The sequence below is a fragment of the Barbus barbus genome (genome assembly GCF_936440315.1).
Source record: "Barbus barbus genome assembly, chromosome: 4".
In the NCBI taxonomy this organism is placed as follows: domain Eukaryota; kingdom Metazoa; phylum Chordata; class Actinopteri; order Cypriniformes; family Cyprinidae; genus Barbus; species Barbus barbus.
Genome location: NC_136732.1, coordinates 7743565 through 7763220, shown reverse-complemented (window position 1 = coordinate 7763220; position 19656 = coordinate 7743565). Strand labels below are relative to the sequence as shown.

Here is a 19656-nt window from a genome sequence, read left to right as displayed (position 1 = left end):
CACAGTATTAAGAACCAAGGGTTCCCAAACTTTTGAATGTGGTTATTTTAATAATTTCAGCTATTTTTTTGTCTTGTGGACTATATGTAAACATCTTTTATGGAAAATATCTTACTCAGGACAGCACTAAATAAAAAATAACATGCATTTTGTATGATCTCTCTTATTTTGGTAAAATTATCCACATTTTCACAGATTCTGCAAGGGGTTCCCAAACTTTCGATCCCCACTGTAAATAGATTTGAGTTTGCAGAAGTGTGATTTATTTTCCTGACACAAAGCTATCACATGACTTCAGAAGACTTGGAAAACAATGTACAAGTCATATTAATTGCTATTATAGTGCTTTTAAGATACTTTGTTTGAAGAAATTCTGCTTAATATCTCCTTTTGTGAAAATCGCATGGGTTTGAAAAGAGAAAGGATAAATAAATGATGAGAGAACTTTCAAGTTCTTGATGCACTGTACCTTTAAAGATTTTGTCCCAGACCGGTCTTGTTTATTTGCCTAAGCCATAATTTCCTCCAAAAGCATGGTCATTGCTCCGTGTATGCCATGCAAATCATGATCTGCTTCATTTTCTTTTGCCTCCCTGCATCTAATGCCGTCCTCCTCCTCCCGACCCCTGCACACACTCACATCAGACATTCACAAAGTGGACATTCACACTTCAATCCTGGTGGACGTCTGTGATAATTGCCATAAGCCTCCTACTTGCTTTCATTTTCCATTGTTCTCCCTAAAGTCTTTGCTCTGGCTTGTGATAAAGGGATAATCACTTCAAAGCAAACTGCTGAGAGTTTAGCCTTGAGCTGAAAGAGCAGGCAGACAATACAGTCATTGAGAGCAGTTACTGATCACGGCGTTCATCACGGAGCAGCAGACGCTCTCAGACGCACTCACTTTAAATGAATACTCAGCAACTACCAAACAGGACTAAAAACTGGTTTTAGCCATTAACTTTATAAGAAACAATGGTGTTTCTTTTTGAAAGTATTTTTTTTCTTTCTAATTACCAGGTTGGATCTGATCAGTAATAGGCAACTGCACACCAAGCTAGTTTGCAGTGTTGTCCAATGATACATATGAATGTCTTTGACCCTGAAAATGACACATCCTGGATGATTATGCCCGGACAATGACTTCCTACTCTCATTAGAATTAGAATAGAGCATTACAATGTAAGTCTCATTTGTGGACTGTTTCCCCTGTAGACAAAACATCTGATTATTGAGATAGATTTCCTGTGAAGATTGGGCAAGTGAGTAAAGCGGTGTTGAAAATAGTGTTAAAGATTATTTTCTAAAATGTACTTTATGTTCTGCTCACCATAGTATGACAGCAATGTACACAAAGCTTCGCATCTGCTCTTTAAATTCATCTCATTTAGCACTAATGCGTGTATTTTATAATATCCTGCTCCTTAAAGTGAATGTAGAACATCAAAGGAAGCGCTGGAGCCTTTGAAGTATCATGAGTGGAATCAGTGGAACGTCCTCCCTCACTAGTTCAAAATGCAGGACAAGCTTTTCTGGTAGTTTCACTTTTTTAGTTGAGAAGGACTTTTAACTATACTGCTACTGTAAAGTAACCTACTTCAAACTTTGTGTGGTGTCTTAACTAACCCCATCATGTCTTAAAGACGTAGTTCACCCAAAAATGAAAAGTTTGTCATCTTTTACCCAGCTTTTACTCATGCTGTTCAAAACCTGTATTCGGTGGAACACAAAAAAAAAAAAGATATTTTGAAGAATGCTGAAGCCAATTGTCTTTTATTGTATCTGAAAAAAACAACAACACTGACACATTTTTCAAAATATTTTCTTTCATATTTTACATTGGAATGAGTCGTAAATGTGAGTAAATTGTGACAGCATTTTTTATTTTGGGTAAACTATTCCTTTAAAAATCAATGTATATGTATATCTAAATGAGACTTTTTCTATCTGACTGTCTTAAAATATTATTATAGACATTGAATTAAAGGAACAGTTCACCTGAAAATTAAATTGTTGTCATCATTTACTCACATATGGAAAATAGCTGGGCAGATACCGTCATTGCTTCCCACTGAAGAAAGAAAACAAGGATGGAGCAATATGAAAATGAGTAAATGATGATAAAATTTTAATTGTTGAGTGAGCTATTCTATCCGAGTTTCTAGTCCTTAATTTGTCAGCAACAACACTTTGAACAGATTTGTTTGTACTGTGTTGATCAGTCACAAATTGTAGAAGGGTAATTCACCATGTGTTCTCTATGGAGTTTTAGAATAGTGGTTTTAGGAAATTAATGTAGGCCTATATGGTTAAAAGAGACTTTAAACCCAATTTCAGCTTCATTTCATAGCTGAAATGTTAGCTGCTTTTTATAGATCAAGAAAAGGCAGCATTAATAGTCTCATTTGAGCTGTGACTATTTTATTATATAGAGAGTCAGTGTTAACCACTGACATTATTTTACTCATAAATCAAAAACTGCTATTCTAAATAGGAAAATCCAGAGGGAGCACATGACTTTAAAAAAAAAGGCTTACAAGCTTTACTTTACAGCTCTATTATGTGTGAACGCAGAAATGAATGGGTTAACTCTGAAAATAGCGCTGAAGGGGTTAACTGTGATTCCTCAGAGGAAAAAGCGGCCTGTGTCTTTAAAGTTTCTGTAGCAACAGCAGGATCACTTACTCCTGACGCTCCACAGCTCGAGGGGAGTCGGCTCAAGATCGCTCTGCTTTGATAAGGTCCTTGCGCCTCAGTTGAAACTTTTCCCGGACGGACTTTAGCGAACGGGCTCTTTACAGCGACTCGTTGAGAGCATTAGGGTTAGAGGCATCGATAGGGCTTGTTATAAAGAAATATGTGGTTTTCGACCGTTTTGGAGCGATCGGTGTTGTTTTAAAGCGGGAATGCGAGAGATAGTGTTGTATGTATCTGTCGGGACCGTGCGGTCGGCTGCGCTCTTTGATGTCCGCTCTTAAACCCTGAGCTCAGTCCACACTGGAATAAGAGACCAGAGCACATTCAAACGCACTATACAGGGATCTAGTGTGCTCTTCGCGGGAGGAAGTTTACGTTTAAAACCTAAAATCTGCATTTGACAACAAACAGCATCAGAGGACAGGAGGACTGCGTACATTTGGATATATTGTGGAATATATTTGTTCTGTTGTTGGAAAACTGGGACTTTGGGGACGGAGCTCGTGGATGGATGGTGAGTTAGAGCAGTGTGTGTGTGTGTGTGTGTGTGTGTGTTCTCCCAGCGCTGGCCCCATGCTATTGCTTTGATGTGCTGTTTACCGACTTTGAAGTCATGTGTCGCTGTGAAACGCAGTATATCTGCTAGACGTTACATTAAAACGCGTGTTTTGCGTTTGGTTTTTTATCGTGTTATTTTGAGGTTAGATTGGATTAAAGAATATAGTGTTACGGGACTTCAACCCCCTGTGATCTCACACTTTTGTTTTTCTTGAGGGGTTTGAAGTTTAATGCAGCATGTTTTGTCTTATTTCTAATGGATTGGATTTGATCACTCTTTATATCTGTAAGGGACGACTTTAAGCGTGTCTTAATGGGCATTTTAGACTTCTGTCGCGTGTTTCGATGCCGTTGTATCTTTTATGATGCATTTGAGATCCTTTATGTCACCAGAAGTGTAGTTTTGTACTATATTAGTATTATTATTTTTACTATCATAAATGTAGTTTTAATGCACGTGAAGCGAATACTTTAAGAAAAGTGCGTGTGAACTGATGAAGTCCATACTGTACAGATATACTGTAAGCAAGCATGCTATTGATTAAATGGGCTTACATTATTTTGATAGTCGCATAGTTAAACAGCGATATTAGATTTTAAAACTCACTTTCAGAGTATTTTGTCGTCTTTTGAAAGTTGGAGTTTAGTTATGACAGATTTGTATAATGATTTACTTGTTTATTGAAAAATACAACCGGGAACAGGATGTTTGATAGTTTTAATTATGTTTTTGAAGATGATCTTCCTATCATAATCGCACATTTGATCGGATAAACGCAATATGAGCTTATATCCTCGTTTTTTTCCAGTCCTCTTCATCGCTACTAGGTGATCAAACTGGGCTTGAATGAGAAAGATGTAATGTTGTAAATAACCGCAAACGCTAGATTTTACTGATTTAATAATTTAGAAAGTTTAAGATGTCTAATATAATGCCTACATTGAATTTAAACCAGGTCGCTTCGATTGCATTGTACACAGCAAGCGCGCACAATGTAGAGCTATACGTGTCTGAAGTGACTCTTTTGAAGTTTTTGGGGCGGATCTGGTTTTGATGAGATCAATACTTTGTGTTTCAGAGAGAAGCTCCCCTGCTGATTTAAGAGAGAAAGGAGATTACAGCTGAGCTTCACATTGAAGGCTTTGCTGCTGGAGCTGCGAGAGCCATGAATAGGACACTAACAGATCTTATGGTCAGTAGCTTCAGAGAAGATGACCCACGTCCACCGGTCCCAGGGGAAGAGGGTGAGACAACATGCCACCATCCCAGCAAACTGGCCATGATGAGACCGAAGGATCCTGTGAAAACCATTATGGCTGATCTTCGCTGCTCCACAGCCAGGAGGGATGACGATGGACTTGGGGAACCTGAGGGCAGTGCGTCCCCAGACTCCCCTCTTGCCCGGTGGACCAAATCTTTGCATTTCCTTCTTGGGGACCAGGATGGTGCTCAACTTTTCCGGGCATATCTTGAACGTGAGAAATGCGAGGACACTTTAGATTTCTGGTTCGCCTGCAATGGTTTCAGGCAAATGGACCTCAAGGATACCAAAACACACAGAGTTGCCAAAGCCATTTACAAGCGGTATATCGAGAACAACAGCGTCGTGGCCAAGCAGCTTAAACCTGCTACTAAGACCTTCATTAGGGATAATATTAAGCGTCAGCAGATTGACTCTGCAATGTTTGATCAGGCTCAAATGGAGATCCAGACGGCTATGGAGGAGAACGCCTATCAGATGTTCTTGACCTCAGACATATACCTTGAGTATGTCAGAACCGGGTGCGAGAACCCCAGTCATGTGAATCCCAACGGACTAGGAAGTCTAAAGCTGGTGTGCGGATACTTGCCGACTCTAAATGAAGAGGAAGAATGGAGTTGTAATGACTTTAAAGCCAAAGCTTTGGCCACTGTAGTGGGACTGTCTGCCAAAGCGTTACGGTCACCTCCATCCCTTCGCGCAGTGGAAGCATTAGAGAAAGGCTACAGGTAAGAAATCCCAAAAAAATATTTTTCACTAGAATACCGTATGCTATGACATTCCTACAATGCTGTTGCATGCTTTGTACTGCTTCATGTGTCACGAACCCTATAGTGTGTAGCTTAGTGATTAATGGTCTAGTGTGGTAGCCGGAAAGTTGTAGGTTGAAACAAAGATTGATTGACTATCACTGTTTGTGTCCTTGAGCAAGACACTGAATCTTGGGGATTAATTTTCTATGTGTGTGTGAAGTAAGTAATTTTGCATAAATTCATCAGAGGAATGTCAAATTAATAAATTATTAATGAGTTTTTAAGTGTATTATTACTTAGTTTCATGTAGCTATCGCACTTGAGCTCTTGCATTAAACATGAGAGGCCCTTTCTTGCGAGTTTGGGGCCGTTTGCTCTCACCTGGCTTGCATTACGCAGAGAGAGAGAGAGCGAGCGAGAGAAGGGGGAAAAAACATCAATAGAGCAGCTCTTCCTTTCATGTAAATATTGTCTAGCACCAGGCCCTCTGCTGGCTCCACACAGTTTCCTCTGCTTTGAAATTCTTCCGCAGTTAGAGGATCATCTTCAAGGATCAAGGCTAGTTCACAATGCAAAATTGGTTTCAGCCGTCAAACGGATAAAACAAGTGGCACACATCAAAAATGTCATTGATTCAAAAACACAACTTTTAAAAATAAAACTCTTAACAAAACAAAGTACTTCATCAAATTGCTTGAATTGTTAAGTAGTCTTTGTTTAGACCAGCTCTGTTACTGTACTTTTTCATGTTTGACACCTTTAGATGTCTTGACGAGCTGTTGGTATGGTTGTTAAAAAAATAAGTATATTGTATGGGTTTAAACAAAACACCAGGGGAAATCTGGTTTGATGAATTGCTAGCCGTCACACAACTTGAGGTTGTAAATGAGGTGACCCATCAAGGTGTGGTGCCAGACAAATGTTTATCTGTCTCGTTGGGAGGGTGATCTTGAAGAAGGTGACAATGTTTCATTTCTGCTTATCTATGTAGGAGATGATTAAGAAGCAGACGAGAGTAAGCAAAGTCTCTTTTGATGTTATTCCCTGATTTCTTTTTGAAGCATGCTCCTTGAGCAGTCTGTTTTCCCTCTCTCTCGGGGCACTTTTTGTTCATCTGAAGCATGTGGAACTTATTTCTCTCCCTTTCTGTGTTTCTGAATCAAGTTATTCACAAAACAACACGCAGCAGCGGTTCCTCTGTGAGTCACAGAGACCGTGGCCTTCATCTCCTCCGTTTCTTATTTACCACCGTTCTCCTCTGATTTCAACTGCCTCTCTTCGCACTTTTATCTAGGAAAAAACCCTGACGGATGGAGAATAAGCACACTTTTTGAGCGAGAGGAAAAGAAGGACAGAGGGGGGCGAGGCACCTCATGAAAGAAAGCATGAATGAGCGGGTGAGCGAGGGAAGAATGTGAACCCAGCTGTGCTAAATACCTGACTCTGAGCGAGAGCTTCCAAAGGTCAGGTTTGAGTTGGGGCCGTAGGCTATAGTCCTGCTGGGTCTCCCCTCACAGAGCTGCTGGCAGTAGGCATTCTCATAAAGAGGAGGCCCCCCCCCTTCTCTTCTTTCTTTCTGCTCTCTCATGTTCTTTCTCTCTCTCTCCCTTTCGGCCCGGCTCAGGTTCTCTACCTCCTCCTCCTCTTCCAGTGGAGCAGGAATGTGTCACAGCAGGAGAGAGGGGTATGGAGAGCGAGAGAGAGAGAGAGAGATCGGAGGGAGGGGCGGCCTGGGTGGGTATGTGGAGGAGGTGCCCTTAGCAGAGGAAAGAGCACAAGAGAAGGAATGACATGAAACGGGAAAGTTTGGAAGGGGGAGGTAAAGTGAGGAATGGGGTGCCTGGCCCAGACAAAAGGCCCCAGATATGCTCCACTGAGGGGAAGTGGCATTGGCAATTCACACAGATGTGCTGCTCACTTAACTTTCCCCCTGATCAGCCCTCACCGGGCTGCCACAGGGGGGAGGTGGGGCAAGGGAGATGAAAGAGAAGAGTAGAGAAAAGACAAACTGAGCTTGAGCCCCCCCCCCCCCCCCCCCCCCACCATGAAGGAAAAAATAGTAGTAAAAATATCTGGACCCTTTTCACAAACGTAAGGGATGCCATGATAGAAGCATTTTGCATTTGCAATATGATCCCCCCCCCCCCTTTTGCTCTCAAAATTTGGATGGTATCGTAACATTTATTTAATCATTTGACTGATGCTTTAATCCATTTCGTTAAGGCCAGATTCATAGTCTAGGCAAGCGCACATGTGCGGTCTCGTTGTTCATACTTGACATGCTTTCTTGCATTACTGTGGTGTAACAAACCTCAATAGTCAAGATGGCAAACAAGTTACCTTCAGATGTTGTCCCGTTAACTGGAGGCGTCAACTTTGTGATGGCAAAACTTAGTCAAGTTGTCAAAGTTCCTTTTCAACTGTTGCTCTGCCATGGCAGTAGTTTACCTGAGCGATTGAGTCAGTTTATTCTATTGCACGTTGCAGTTCTGTTATGGCAAAGCTTACACTGCAGCAGAAGACATTTCGAAAAGTGATACACATTTAGGCCCTACAGGTTCAGTCCTACCTTAACCTAGTTCAAGTGCCTCAATTGTGGGTTCATGAATCAACTAATCAACCAATAGCCTTGCAATTTAACCACTGTACCACACTTTCAATTAAAACCAAAATCGTTTGTTGTTCCTGTAGGTCCTATAGACGCAGCGACCCTGGAAACCCCTATCGTGTTGCGTCCGGTTATAGTTTTGCCCCTGCCACCAGTGCCAACGACAGCGAGGTCTCCAGCGATGCCCTGACGGATGACTCAATGTCCATGACGGACAGTAGTGTGTAAGTGTCTTTCTGGAACCCTCTATATTTCTGTTTTCTCTTAACATACTAAACTGCCTGCCTAGATGGCACTGTTGGGCATCATAGGCAAATCTTGAATGAACAGATGATGCCTAAAAATGAAAAATCTTGGAAAATGTATAGCTCAGTCTATCTCTACACTGTGGTCAAAGACTAACATCTTTCTCTGGCTGTTAGCAGAAATTGTGTTTAATTATTTAGTCATTTTTGGCTGATAATGAGAAGGTACAGATAGCAGGTGATACATTGGCTTTTAAGTGCATTTGAGATGTTTTTAATGCGTTGCTGGAGACTTGAGGCGATGAGATAGGAGTGGACCCAAGAGAAGAGCCCTCAGATAATCTGCTTCCTCTATGCGCTAATTGAAGCTAATGTTTGCAAATTCCTCAACAGGAAATGACACTGGCCAGTTTGTCCCCCTCTTTTGCCCATGCTCTTTCCCTAGAAAGCTTTGATCTTCAATGGCTCTCTTTTTAGACTTTGCACAACTTGGTCACCGAAGACATAGTCATTATTTATTGGTTTCCCCCATTGTCCCTGGAAAAAGGGGGTGGGGGTTAAATCGCCATGTGGATTATAAGACACTCATTGAGGTGCTTTGGCAGTAAATTAAAAGAATCTCAACTCGCATGGAGGTTTGGTATGAGCCCGCCGGGGCTGGAACGAGGGGGATCCTGTGTCAGCTAGGCCTTTGAGAGGTTAGCCATTTCTGGTGCACAAGAGCAGGTCACCTGGGATTAGGGTGTTTGGGACCCCATCCCCCAGACACTCATGTACACCACCCATTCAACCCCACCTCTGCCTGAAAGCAGCCCTCCCCCCTCTGTGTTTGCGGCAGAGGCAATTGTGCGGGTGCATAGCTAAGTGCAGAGAGTGAGAAATAAAGTGCACGCTGGATGAAAGGCTTAACTGAATCGCTTTCAGCCCATTGTTAGGCCCCGGGAGCTTAGAGGGATAAGAGGGTGGCTGGCTGCTTTGAAAATTACTTGCACAAGTGAATAGGAGATTCCCATAAAGCACAGCCAGCCTGTGACACCCCAAAGCTCCAAACACAGCGAGTGTATATGGACAGTAGGCTGATTGAACCAAAGATTAATATTTTGATAGGTGCAACCATGCGGCACTTGTGTGTGTTTTTTGAGTGACCTGTAAAGTATTTCTTTAATAGTTGAAACCGCAGCATAGTAGAAACATTAAATTAGTGTGTGAAACAAAAGCTTCTCTACATTCTCCTGTCCAGTGATTTCACACATTGCACATTGCATTTCTTATTCTATATTTTGTTTGTATTTGCACCACTTTGAAGTAGCATACGCAATGGGAAAACCAGCCTCTGTGTTCTTTATTTGGAGGCTGATTTGATTGGAATAGCTGCGTTTTTATTTGAGTTAAAAGGCACGGCGCTAAATCAGAATCTGAATTCCAGATAAAGGGAGGGAGGGAGCGAGAGAGGGGAGGCGAAGTGGGGGAAATTTTGCTTATATCTTATTTATGGATTTACTTGGACGCTAGGGAATGCCGCTGCGCCGACTTCAAACATTACCTTATCTTACAAACCAGCCTTTTGATGTGCGCAAGATCAGAGGCTGACTGCCGAGCGCTTGCCAAATGAAGATTGGAGCGACGGCTTTATGCGCATGACTGTGAGCTTTCGAAGACGTGCTGGAAACTGTATTTGGGCTAGGTCATACACTTCAGAGTCAGAACAGAGCAAAGGAAACTGGCCTGGCTTAAAAAAAAAAAAGCGGAGGATGAGAAAGAGGCAAAGTCTGGCTTTAGAGGCAAGAAAGGGTGAGATTGAAGAGGTGGAGGTTTACGAACATTCTGCCATGGATTAGATGGATTAGAAGTGTTTATGGAAACAAGCCATCCTTTATTGTAATTGGTAACATCATATAGATGTCATAACGGCGGTGACGCTTGATTGTGTGTTGGCATTAGTGGCAGCTTTTGCGCTGGTGCCCTTTTGGGTTCAAGCGAGCCCCACAGCGTCTGTGCTGGGCAGGAGAGCAGAGAAAGATCTTGCTGTTACCAGCACTCTGGAATGCTCACGGCTAACATGGAGGAAGATGAAGAACTTTGGGTTTTGGATGATATTGAAAGGAAAGTCATGGGGCTTGCGGTTTTAGTTTGCACAGGGTGAGAGTGCATCGTTTTCTAGGCCATTATTTCAACATCACACTAAGTGTAGATCTGTATGACTACATGATTTGAGTTTCTACAGATGCTGAAGATGTGTGTCTGTTGTGTATGTATTTGGGCAGTAAATAACCTTTATTGTTCTCTGTATGTCCTTGCAGAGATGCCATCCCTCCTTACAAGCTGGGGAGTAAAAAACAGTTACAACGAGAGATGCAGCGTAACATGAGGATGAACGGCCAAGTGTCACTACCTCCGTTCCCTGTAAGTGTCCTCGCCATTCTTCTGAATTACACACAAACACCTCCAACATCACCCCCAATTAAAAAGCGTTTCCCACTCATGGTTGTGGACCATTCGTGTTGTTGTGCTCTTTCTGGGATAATGACTCTTAATAAACTGCCACACCGCGCTAAATGAGTCTGTTTTATCCCGGGGCACCAAAATCAACTGTCTCTCTCTGAGAGTGCTTTGATCAGCGGATGAATGGGGCTGACTTCAAGGGAAGTGACAACTTCCAACCGAGCTGCACCCTTTTTATTCCTCCAGCAGCACCCTCCATCCCCCTCTCCCTTGTTTCCTCTCTGCCTCCCTCAAAGTAGAAAAAGAGAGATGGTTGGTTAGTGTTTGGAAAGACAACTTGTTAAGCAAGTCAAACAAACCTGTATCCACCCTCCCTATGCCCCCTTATCCTTTCTTACTCTCCTTCGTGTTCTTTTTTTCCTCTTCCTGTCACTGAATGTATGAGATAGGGCAAGTGCACAAACAATTTTAAATTCTGCTTTGGAAAGACTTTCCATTTTCTGTGTCTTCTCTATCTCCTTGCCTCCCGCCCTCTCTCTTTTTTTCTAGCTTGTAATATTTCCCTTCTGATTTGGCAATGACTGGCTGCCTCTCTTAGGATGCTACTTTTAGGCAGCAGGGGCCTGGAGCTGCTGCAAGTCTCACCAGCAGCTCGTCTTGCTTTCTTCTCTCTTTCGTCTCTCCCTTCATCGTCTTCACAAAGAGATGGAAAGAGGAAGCCAAATCAAGAAAGGCAGGGCACAAAATAATAATAAAAATAATAAGAAAGCGATAGAAAATCCTTGTGTGAGACGCACACATGGGGAAGGAGGATAATGTGGCTACTGTTGCTCAAAGGTGCCTGCTGTCGTTGGGGGGGAATAAATTACCTCTGTGCTTCTGATCTCCCACCGCTTGACTCCTCTAGTGGCGGCACACATCTCGCCATCTTACTTTCTCTTCTTTTAATCCCCCTCTCTTCCCTTTTTTCCTTTGCCTCCCTCCTTTTTCCCCCTGTCGATATGTGACTTTTATTGCTAGATGTAAAGCCAGTGTCCCTGCCGCCCCTGGTGAGCGTTTGATATTTGACGAGGGATCTTTGAAGCTGCCTGACTTCACAGGCCAGGCTGATGGCTTGGTTGCACTACAGAGGGAACAAGCCGAGGCTCCTTAGAGCGTGACCAACTGCTCATGCCGGCAGCGGCCCATGCCAGTGGTGTGGGGCATGTGTTTGTGTGTGCACGTTGGATGGGCAGTAGACTTTTGCGGGCAGGGCAGCTGTAGAAATCAACCCCTCCTGTCCTGTCTGGTCTTCTTGCTAATCTGTATCTCTCTCTGGTTGTGCAGAGGACACGGCGGCCACCTAAGGAGATGACTCCCGTGGAGCCAGCAGCCTTTGCGGCACAGCTGATAGCCAGACTGGAGCGTCTGAAGCGGGAACAGGAAACCATGAGCTCCCTGGAGGAGAGACTTCAACAGATTCAGGAGGTTGGTATTGCTGGAAGTCTCTGAAATTGTTGTCAATGTGTCAAATCGAACATTTTATAAGATACTTCCTCTATTAAAGAATTCAGAGAAACATATTTTTATATGCGTAACATTCGCAGAATGCTTTGGACAAACAGGCTGTTTACAAGAATTTCTTTGTAACATTGCATTCGTGTGTGTGGTTTAGGAGGAGGAGAGGGATGAATCCGAGGTGTCTGGAAGCAGTGCATCCCACTCTCTGTCTTTGCTCCCTCCTGGCTCTTGTGAGGAGGACCCGCAAGCCATCCTGGATGAGCACCTTTCCCGAGTTCTCAAGACCCCTGGCTGTCAGTCTCCAGGAATGCTGCGGCATTCCCCTCGCTCCCGCTCTCCTGAACAGCGCCCCCTGCCTCGGGGAGGTCCCAGCACCAGGTCGCAGTCTGGCTCTGTGAACGGATACATGCCGGCCAAGACCTTCATTTCTAGACAGTCGACCAAGCACATCCATCACCACTACATCCATCACCATGCTGGGACCAAAAGCAAGGAGCAGATCGAGGTGGAGGCGACCCAGCGGGTGCAGTGCCTGTGCCATGGAGCCTCAGAATGCTGCTCCGCCCCCTACAGCCGCAGCCGGAGTCTGGGCCGAGATCAGTGTGGTAGCCCTGCAGAAGTAGCCTTTGGGTAAACTCAAGTTTGTTGTTGTTCTTTAGTTTCTCATTGCTTTTTAATTGTTGCATCCTGGAGTTTTTTTTCAACTTCAATTTTTATTCCTTTTCCTGCTGCTAGGCATGCCAGCTCTTTATCTAAGCGTCTGTGTAAATCTGGAGAGGAGGTGAACACAGAAGGGTTGCAAAGCAGTCTCCTCCAGCTGCAAACTGACAGTATAGACCGCTCTCAAAACGTATGGCAGTGGATCCTGGAGAGTGACCGACAGACCAAGCACAAGCCCCACAGGTCTGTCTCACAACTCTGTGGTCATGCCTACATTGTAATGTCTGAAAATTCTTGTGCATGCACATTTGCACACCAGTTCTCTTCTTGATACCGAATTGCACAAGCCTTTTAAAGACTGAGGCTTGCCATCTACCTACCTTGATTCCCGTGATCTTTTGTTCTGACATATTCACACTTTCTGTTCTTGCAGCACTCAAAATATAAAGAAGTCGCACTGTTTGGATCCCACGCGTACACACACCTGGGGAGGTGGCGGAAGCAGTGGGCATCTCCGTGCCCACCAGCCCGCACATCCCTTCGTTCAGGACCCCACCATGCCTCCTCTACCCCCTCCCAACACCCTAGCACAGCTGGAAGAGGCCTGCAGACGCCTTGAAGAAGTTTCCAAACCCTCCAAACAGAGGTACGAGCTCCAGACTTTGAGATCCTGTATGTCAGTCCTTGCTAAAATCTCCTATTGATTCCTTTATTGACGTATGGGTTCCACTTCACAGGCATTCAACATCAAGCCTTCAGAGAGACAAGAGTCACCCAGTGCCTGTGCAGAATGGCAGTTCAGCTCCTCAAACGGATGAGTATGTATCTCTCCTGATAGTCATCACACTTTAATTCATTTTTCATTGATGAATGGCACACGTATGCAATGCTTTGCAGCCATTAGTCTTTCTTGGTTGTTCTATTTTTGGTTTCTGGCGCTAGCCAGTGTTTGAAGTGCAGAGCATTGGCCACCTGATGGCAAAACTCTTTTTCATTTTTAATTGGCTGACCTTCAGTCCTTCAGTAAGGCTAGGGGGCTTTCTGAAGTAGCACTACAAAGAGAAGAAAGGGGCCAGGGGATAATCTTGACCATTTTTCTTTTCACTCATCTCTGACAGCATTTGTTCAACTTGAAGCACTGCCATAATTACCATAATCTTGAAGTTTGATCATTAGGTCTTAGATTTCTTAACATTAAACCTACGTATGAACTATAATAGTAATATTGATTGTTGTTTAAGGAATCGACATGAATAATATCCATACATGCTTCCACAAAATCTAATCCTGATGGATAAAAACCAGTCCCACCCTAAATATTTTCTGTTGTGTTACAGAAGTTGAATGTGTTGTGCATGCCATCTAGTGTGGTCTTTAAGACCTAGCTAATATTGTGCTCTGCTGTGACGATATTTATGAGTTTGTGCTCGTGTGTTTGTGTTATTCCAGACCAAAAGATCTCAAGAAGATGTCAGGTTGCCACAGTAGTTTGGGCTCAGAGACAGTGGTCACATACTTCTTTTGCGGTGAGGAAATCCCGTACCGCCGGATGATGAAAACACACAGCCTCACACTTGGACACTTCAAGGAGCAACTGAGGAAAAAAGGCAACTACAGGTATCAATTCTGACTGGAGAATTTATATTTAATAGTTTATATTAAGGCTGCTGAATGACTTTTATATAATAGTTTTGCAATTAGCTAACTCCAAAAAAAAAATCCCTGCGATGTATTTATTGACTTGTTGGTTTTGTTGGTCTCTCCAAGACGGCGATGTTTACTAGTTATTTACATTAGCAGCAAGTATGGAGTTAAGACGACAGGAAAGAGAGAGGGGTGGGTGCACAGAGAAAGAAAGAATAAGGGAATTTTAACTGTAGCCGTTTGGTCACATCTGGTATTGATTTCATCTTAAGGCACATTTAATAAGCAGCTCTTTGAAGCCCAGGCCTTTCATTTGATGCACAAAGACTTGCACACATTTTTCAACAATTGTATCAAGCTATGTTGCTCTCATACATTTGTGTGTGTGTTTACATAAGACTATCAGTTTTTTTTTTATGATTATTTCTCATTTATATCAAAGCCTCTCTTTGTGTTGGCCTTTTTATTTGAATGGGGCATTGTCAGATGGCCGCCAGTGGTTTTCTTTGTGCATGTTGACTCCATAAAAGCCCATTTAAAGCACACTAGAACAGTTGAGTAACTTTTACTGGTCAAAAATCTGTAATGCTCCATGTGATTGCATTGTTGTCCATATAGATAACTTGTTTTATCAAATAGCTTGTTGTCTGAGGCCTGTATTCTACATGAATATTGTCAAAGAAATCACCATGTTAAGGACCCCTCTCTCACCATGCACACTTTCAAGGAAAAGAGAATTCAAAGCTGATGGTTTTAATCGCAGAAAATGTGTGTAGTTGGGTCATTTCAACATGGCAGAAATTCAACAAAGAACAGTACTGCCAGAGTTGCCAGACGATATTGGTGCCAGATGTTGCGAAGAGAAAATCTTGCCATATAAAACATGTTCCAATGGAAAGACTTCTTTTTCTTTCTTCTTCTCCCTCTCTTTTTTTTCAAACAAATAAGAGCCATGCTTCCCTTTTGAAGATTTTGCAGAGGAGGATATAGCTTATTCTCCAGAAATAAGGATGTAATTATGTGCCATGTAGCAGAATTCTAGTTTGTCCCTCATTTATGAAGTTGGGTTTGGGCAGTGGGAGAACAATGGATTGTTTCCGACATATCGAAAGAAGAAAAGCAACTTTGTTCTCGTCAGTTGTTGTTTTGAGTCATGGTTATTCCTGTGTGTGTTTTATGTGCACTGTTTCTATGACTTGATGGTGTTTGCTTGTAAAAACCTAGCATGCACCGCAGCGCAAGTTAGTAAGAGGGGGCATTTTCCATTACAAAGCCAATTACTGAGGCAGACCTCACCACTCCCTCCCCTCCCACTGTTTTCTCTTCCTTCTGGAGGAGGTGGAGATCATTAGTGCATCAGAAATGGAAGGAAAAAGACAAATCGAATGATAGAAATGAGGCAAAGAGGTCATCCGTCAAGGTCAAAGACTAGATTAAGGCCAGACTCATCCCGTCGCAATGTGGTAATGAAAGAAGCTTGAGTAGACTCTGCGGCACCCAAAAATGTCAACCCTTGTGAAAGATCCCCATCATTTGCTCAAGAGCTCCCAATTAGACACCAGAGGCCTGATGGGTGGTGGTGTTTAACAGACCCTCTAATTTAGGCTAAAGCATCTCTTTGTCCCCCATATAGTGGAGTGCAACACAATATAGCACTTTAAAGTCGACACGAAATGGTGTTTAAAACATTTTATTTCTATAATGTGATGCATTTCCCATTTAAATGGGATATTCAGATTGTTTGGATGTGTCTCTGTGTGACATGTCCATGTGGTCTTTAAGCTTTTCATAGGCTTGAAAAACAACATTGTTGTTTTCTGGAATGAAAGAACACCATTTTACCTTTAGATTACCTGTAGTCATTTTATGAATGCCATCAGCAGTTTGTTGACCGTACGTTTTCTCTGTTTCAGGTACTACTTCAAAAAGGCCAGTGATGAGTTTGAGTGCGGTGCTGTGTTTGAGGAGGTCTGGGACGACTGCACAGTTCTACCCGTGTACGAGGGCAAAATCCTTGGCAAAGTGGAGAGAATGGACTAAACAAACATGACAGCCCACATGTGGACTTACCCAAGCACTCAAGACTAACTCGACGAGCGGAAAATGGACGTTTTATGAAGCTAAAAAAAGTTTAGACGTTTGGCTTACCAAGCTATTGAAGGAATACTAGCCAATGAAGTACAGAGGGATCTGAACCAGCAATGCATCATGAGAAATTGTTCCTTTTGATTTGGAACGCTAAGAGAGATGTTATGACCAATGAAGATGCAGTCTACCACTTATTTGTTTGGACTACAGCACACCAACACTGGTGTGTTACCATACCATGGACTGCTGACCAGCATTTGTGATAATTGTAGATGTGTATACGCGTGTTGGATGCGAGAACGTGTGCAAGTGTATACAGAGGTGCTCATATGTACACAAAGTTATAATATGCTTCTGTCACAAGTTAAAAACTTTATTGCTATTTATTTAACTGTCATTCCCCTTATACCTGTGTTCAGATGTTGGACAAGCTGCTTATTTGATTGGGAGATTTTCAATGTTTTACATGCATGGACGGATGTCTATAGAGTCACGCGACCTTAACTCAACAGACTGTACCAGGAATCTTCTCTTCTGGCCAATGAGAACGAACTGTGCTTCAGACCAACACGCCTCTCCAAAACTCTGCTGATCGGGTGGATATTTCAACCTTTATTGCACAGCCAATAGCTGATGTGGTGTTGCATCTTTAGTGCCTTTGGTTTAAGGACATTGCACAGGAACCAATAGCCTTGTCCTGGAACCTGGTTCAAAACTCTTAAAAACACTAAGAAACAGGAAGTCATGCTATTTAAAAAAACTAAACACAAAAAAGGTAATCTTAATTTCAACACTGTCTGGAAGATCAGAGGGTGTGCATGGAAGGGGTTAATGTCCTGTGTAAATGTTGAATGGAAAGACCTGGTGAAGCCTATTTAAAACCGCTGAGCTCCAGGGTAAAATCTCGGAATGCACTGGCAGGAGGGGATGAGAACATGCCATCGCTAGTGTATTATACATTACCTGTGCCTACATGGATACCATGCTGTGTGCTGCCCTGTTTCAGGGTGTGAATATTCCCTTGCTTTTCTGAGGGGTTTATGTTTAAAATAATTTTTTATGCTTTGGATATCTTGTAATCATGACATTACGTTTCAGTGTTTTCCTCCCCCCGAGTTTGTTTGTTTCACTTAAATGTAAATTATGCATTATATAGAGCTTCATTTTAAGGACAACTTGGTACTTTAATTATTGTAATTATGAAGAGATGTAGCCTTTATTAAAAGTTATATTTTTTAAATGAAAGCTAATATGTTTGTGTGGTTACTGTGCGTTTGTGTCTGGTTGGAAGTGATTATTGAACCCTCATTTGAGAATTTGATTCCCTGGGAATCAAACCCAAAATGAGCTCCACTGAATCTGTCTCTATGCTCCACAGAACTGAAACACCTGTACTGGATATCCATTTAAATAATAATACTAAAATGCTTTCAGAATATTTAGGGATACTGTTGACTCACCCTTGTGTATCTTTTACCATTCCATGCATTTCCCCCTAAATCTGGGCCAAAAAAAGCTTAAGACTACAGATTTAGTTGAGCCTGCTCATTACATTGTGAGGGCCCTGCTCTACCAGTCGATCTCAGACCTTATTGTATTAGACTGCTCTGAGATCAGTTTTGGGGTCTGCCTTTCATCACTCTCTTATACGTGCCATTCTAACAGGAAGTTTGGTAAGGACATGATGAATGATAGCATGAGGATGTCATAAAGAGGCTCCCCGATTGGCTGTTAAGCCCATCCATTAAAGTGCAGGCGGGGTTCCTGCCAGTTGGGGGTAACTCTGTGGCTGTTTGTACACCATAGAAGGCTTTGTTCATGGATCATTCCCCCCGTCGGCTCCCTCCAGCCCTGCCCCAGCACTTCCATGCTTAATTAAAATCTCACCCCCTGTAGCTCCTTCCATGAGAACCCAACTCCAAGGTGAAGGCCTTTCCCAGAAAAACCCCTATTGCTTCCTCCAGTGCCTTTCTCAAGCTTCAGATCGGCCCATTAGGAGGGAGGGGGACTCAGGCATCAGGTTGTTTTTGTTGCCATTTTGGCAGAGAGCGCGATCTGTTGCCGGAGTTCTATGTGGGAATAGTTTTATCTGGCTGCCTTCGTTCAGTATTTCAAGTGTTCGCCATAAAGTGGAGGGAGGAGGTTTTAATGGTGACATGCTTTTCTTGAGTGCCTCTCCACACTTGGACCAGGCCCTGGCCTTTACCTCTGCCCTGGGAGACATGAGCTTTGCCAGGGCCTGGGCAGCTGGGTTTTCTTGGGGCTAATTGGAGGATTAGAATGCCCCTGGAAGCACCACTGGCCCAGCATGCTCGGAGACAATGCTGCGGCATAATGAAACACTTCAGACCTCGGTGAGAAATCCCAGCCATATTTGTTCCCATTATCAGCCTTTAATTTGCTCCCTCGTAGAAAATTAATAAATGCAGCAGTAATTTGGCCACTAGAGTCTTTTTTGCCTGCGTGCATGAGCGCGTACAATCTCAGAGATAGGTTGGAGTGCTAAGTGTTCCCGGCGTGTCTTACACAGATGCATCCACTGAGCATTTTTTTTTTTTTTCTTTGCGTGGAATGCCAGATACAGCCTGGCAGAGATCAGAGCATGCCTGACCCTTGACTTGTCACTTCCCTTCTCCTAATTGTCCTTCATTCCAGCACACTCTATTTTAAAGTTTCCTGTGCTTTGATCGTGAAACCATCTAGGAAAGTCTTAGCTGTATTTTCCCGAACAGCCACGACCTTCCCACCTAAATGCAAACCTGGGTGGAAATCGCAGGTGCCATCTGCCGCTGGAGGGCGAGTTTAACGTTGGCTGACTTCAAGTCATTTAGACAATGTCGCAATGTTAGATTGATGATATCAGTACTCTCGTTTCCCATGGCACAAAGCGTAGCACGTGGGAGGCAGCACAGTAACCATATCAGGCAGTGTGTGCCAGGGGCTCGCTCTGAGGAGCGCTAACTGTTTCATTCACTTCATTGTGTGGGGTGGTAATTGGCATTAAGCGCTACTCTGGCGGCTTTAACCAGCTTCTGTGTGTGTGAAAGGGAGAGAAAGAGACCGCTAAAGCTGCCTTAGTTCACTTCCCAGCCAACATTAGCTCGCATGGCAGGCCAGGGCTATTGTGCTATCTCACTTTTGTTACACTTAAGAGAGGGACTCCAAACCGGTTCTGCCAAAAAATAAAAAAGGGTCTCTGT

At 43.1% G+C, this 19656-nt stretch overlaps 1 protein-coding gene across 2 annotated transcripts; it reads left to right on the top strand.

Moving 5' to 3' along the window:
• Positions 1-2683: 2683 nt before the first annotated feature.
• On the top strand, positions 2684-17703 carry LOC306866658 (axin-2-like). Of its 2 annotated transcripts, XM_079411936.1 has the most exons (11): positions 2990-3211; positions 4335-5245; positions 7961-8101; positions 10423-10525; positions 11891-12031; positions 12219-12694; positions 12800-12967; positions 13158-13370; positions 13462-13542; positions 14174-14341; positions 16282-17703. In XM_079411936.1, exons 2-11 carry the CDS (start codon positions 4422-4424, stop codon positions 16406-16408), a joined length of 2442 nt encoding a protein of 813 aa, XP_079268062.1. In that variant the 5' UTR covers positions 2990-3211; positions 4335-4421; the 3' UTR covers positions 16409-17703. The 2 variants fall into 2 exon arrangements, with proteins under 2 accessions (XP_079268063.1, XP_079268062.1); XM_079411937.1 differs by lacking the exon at positions 12800-12967 and having other exon boundaries at positions 2684-3211.
• The last annotated feature ends 1953 nt before the right edge of the window (positions 17704-19656 follow it).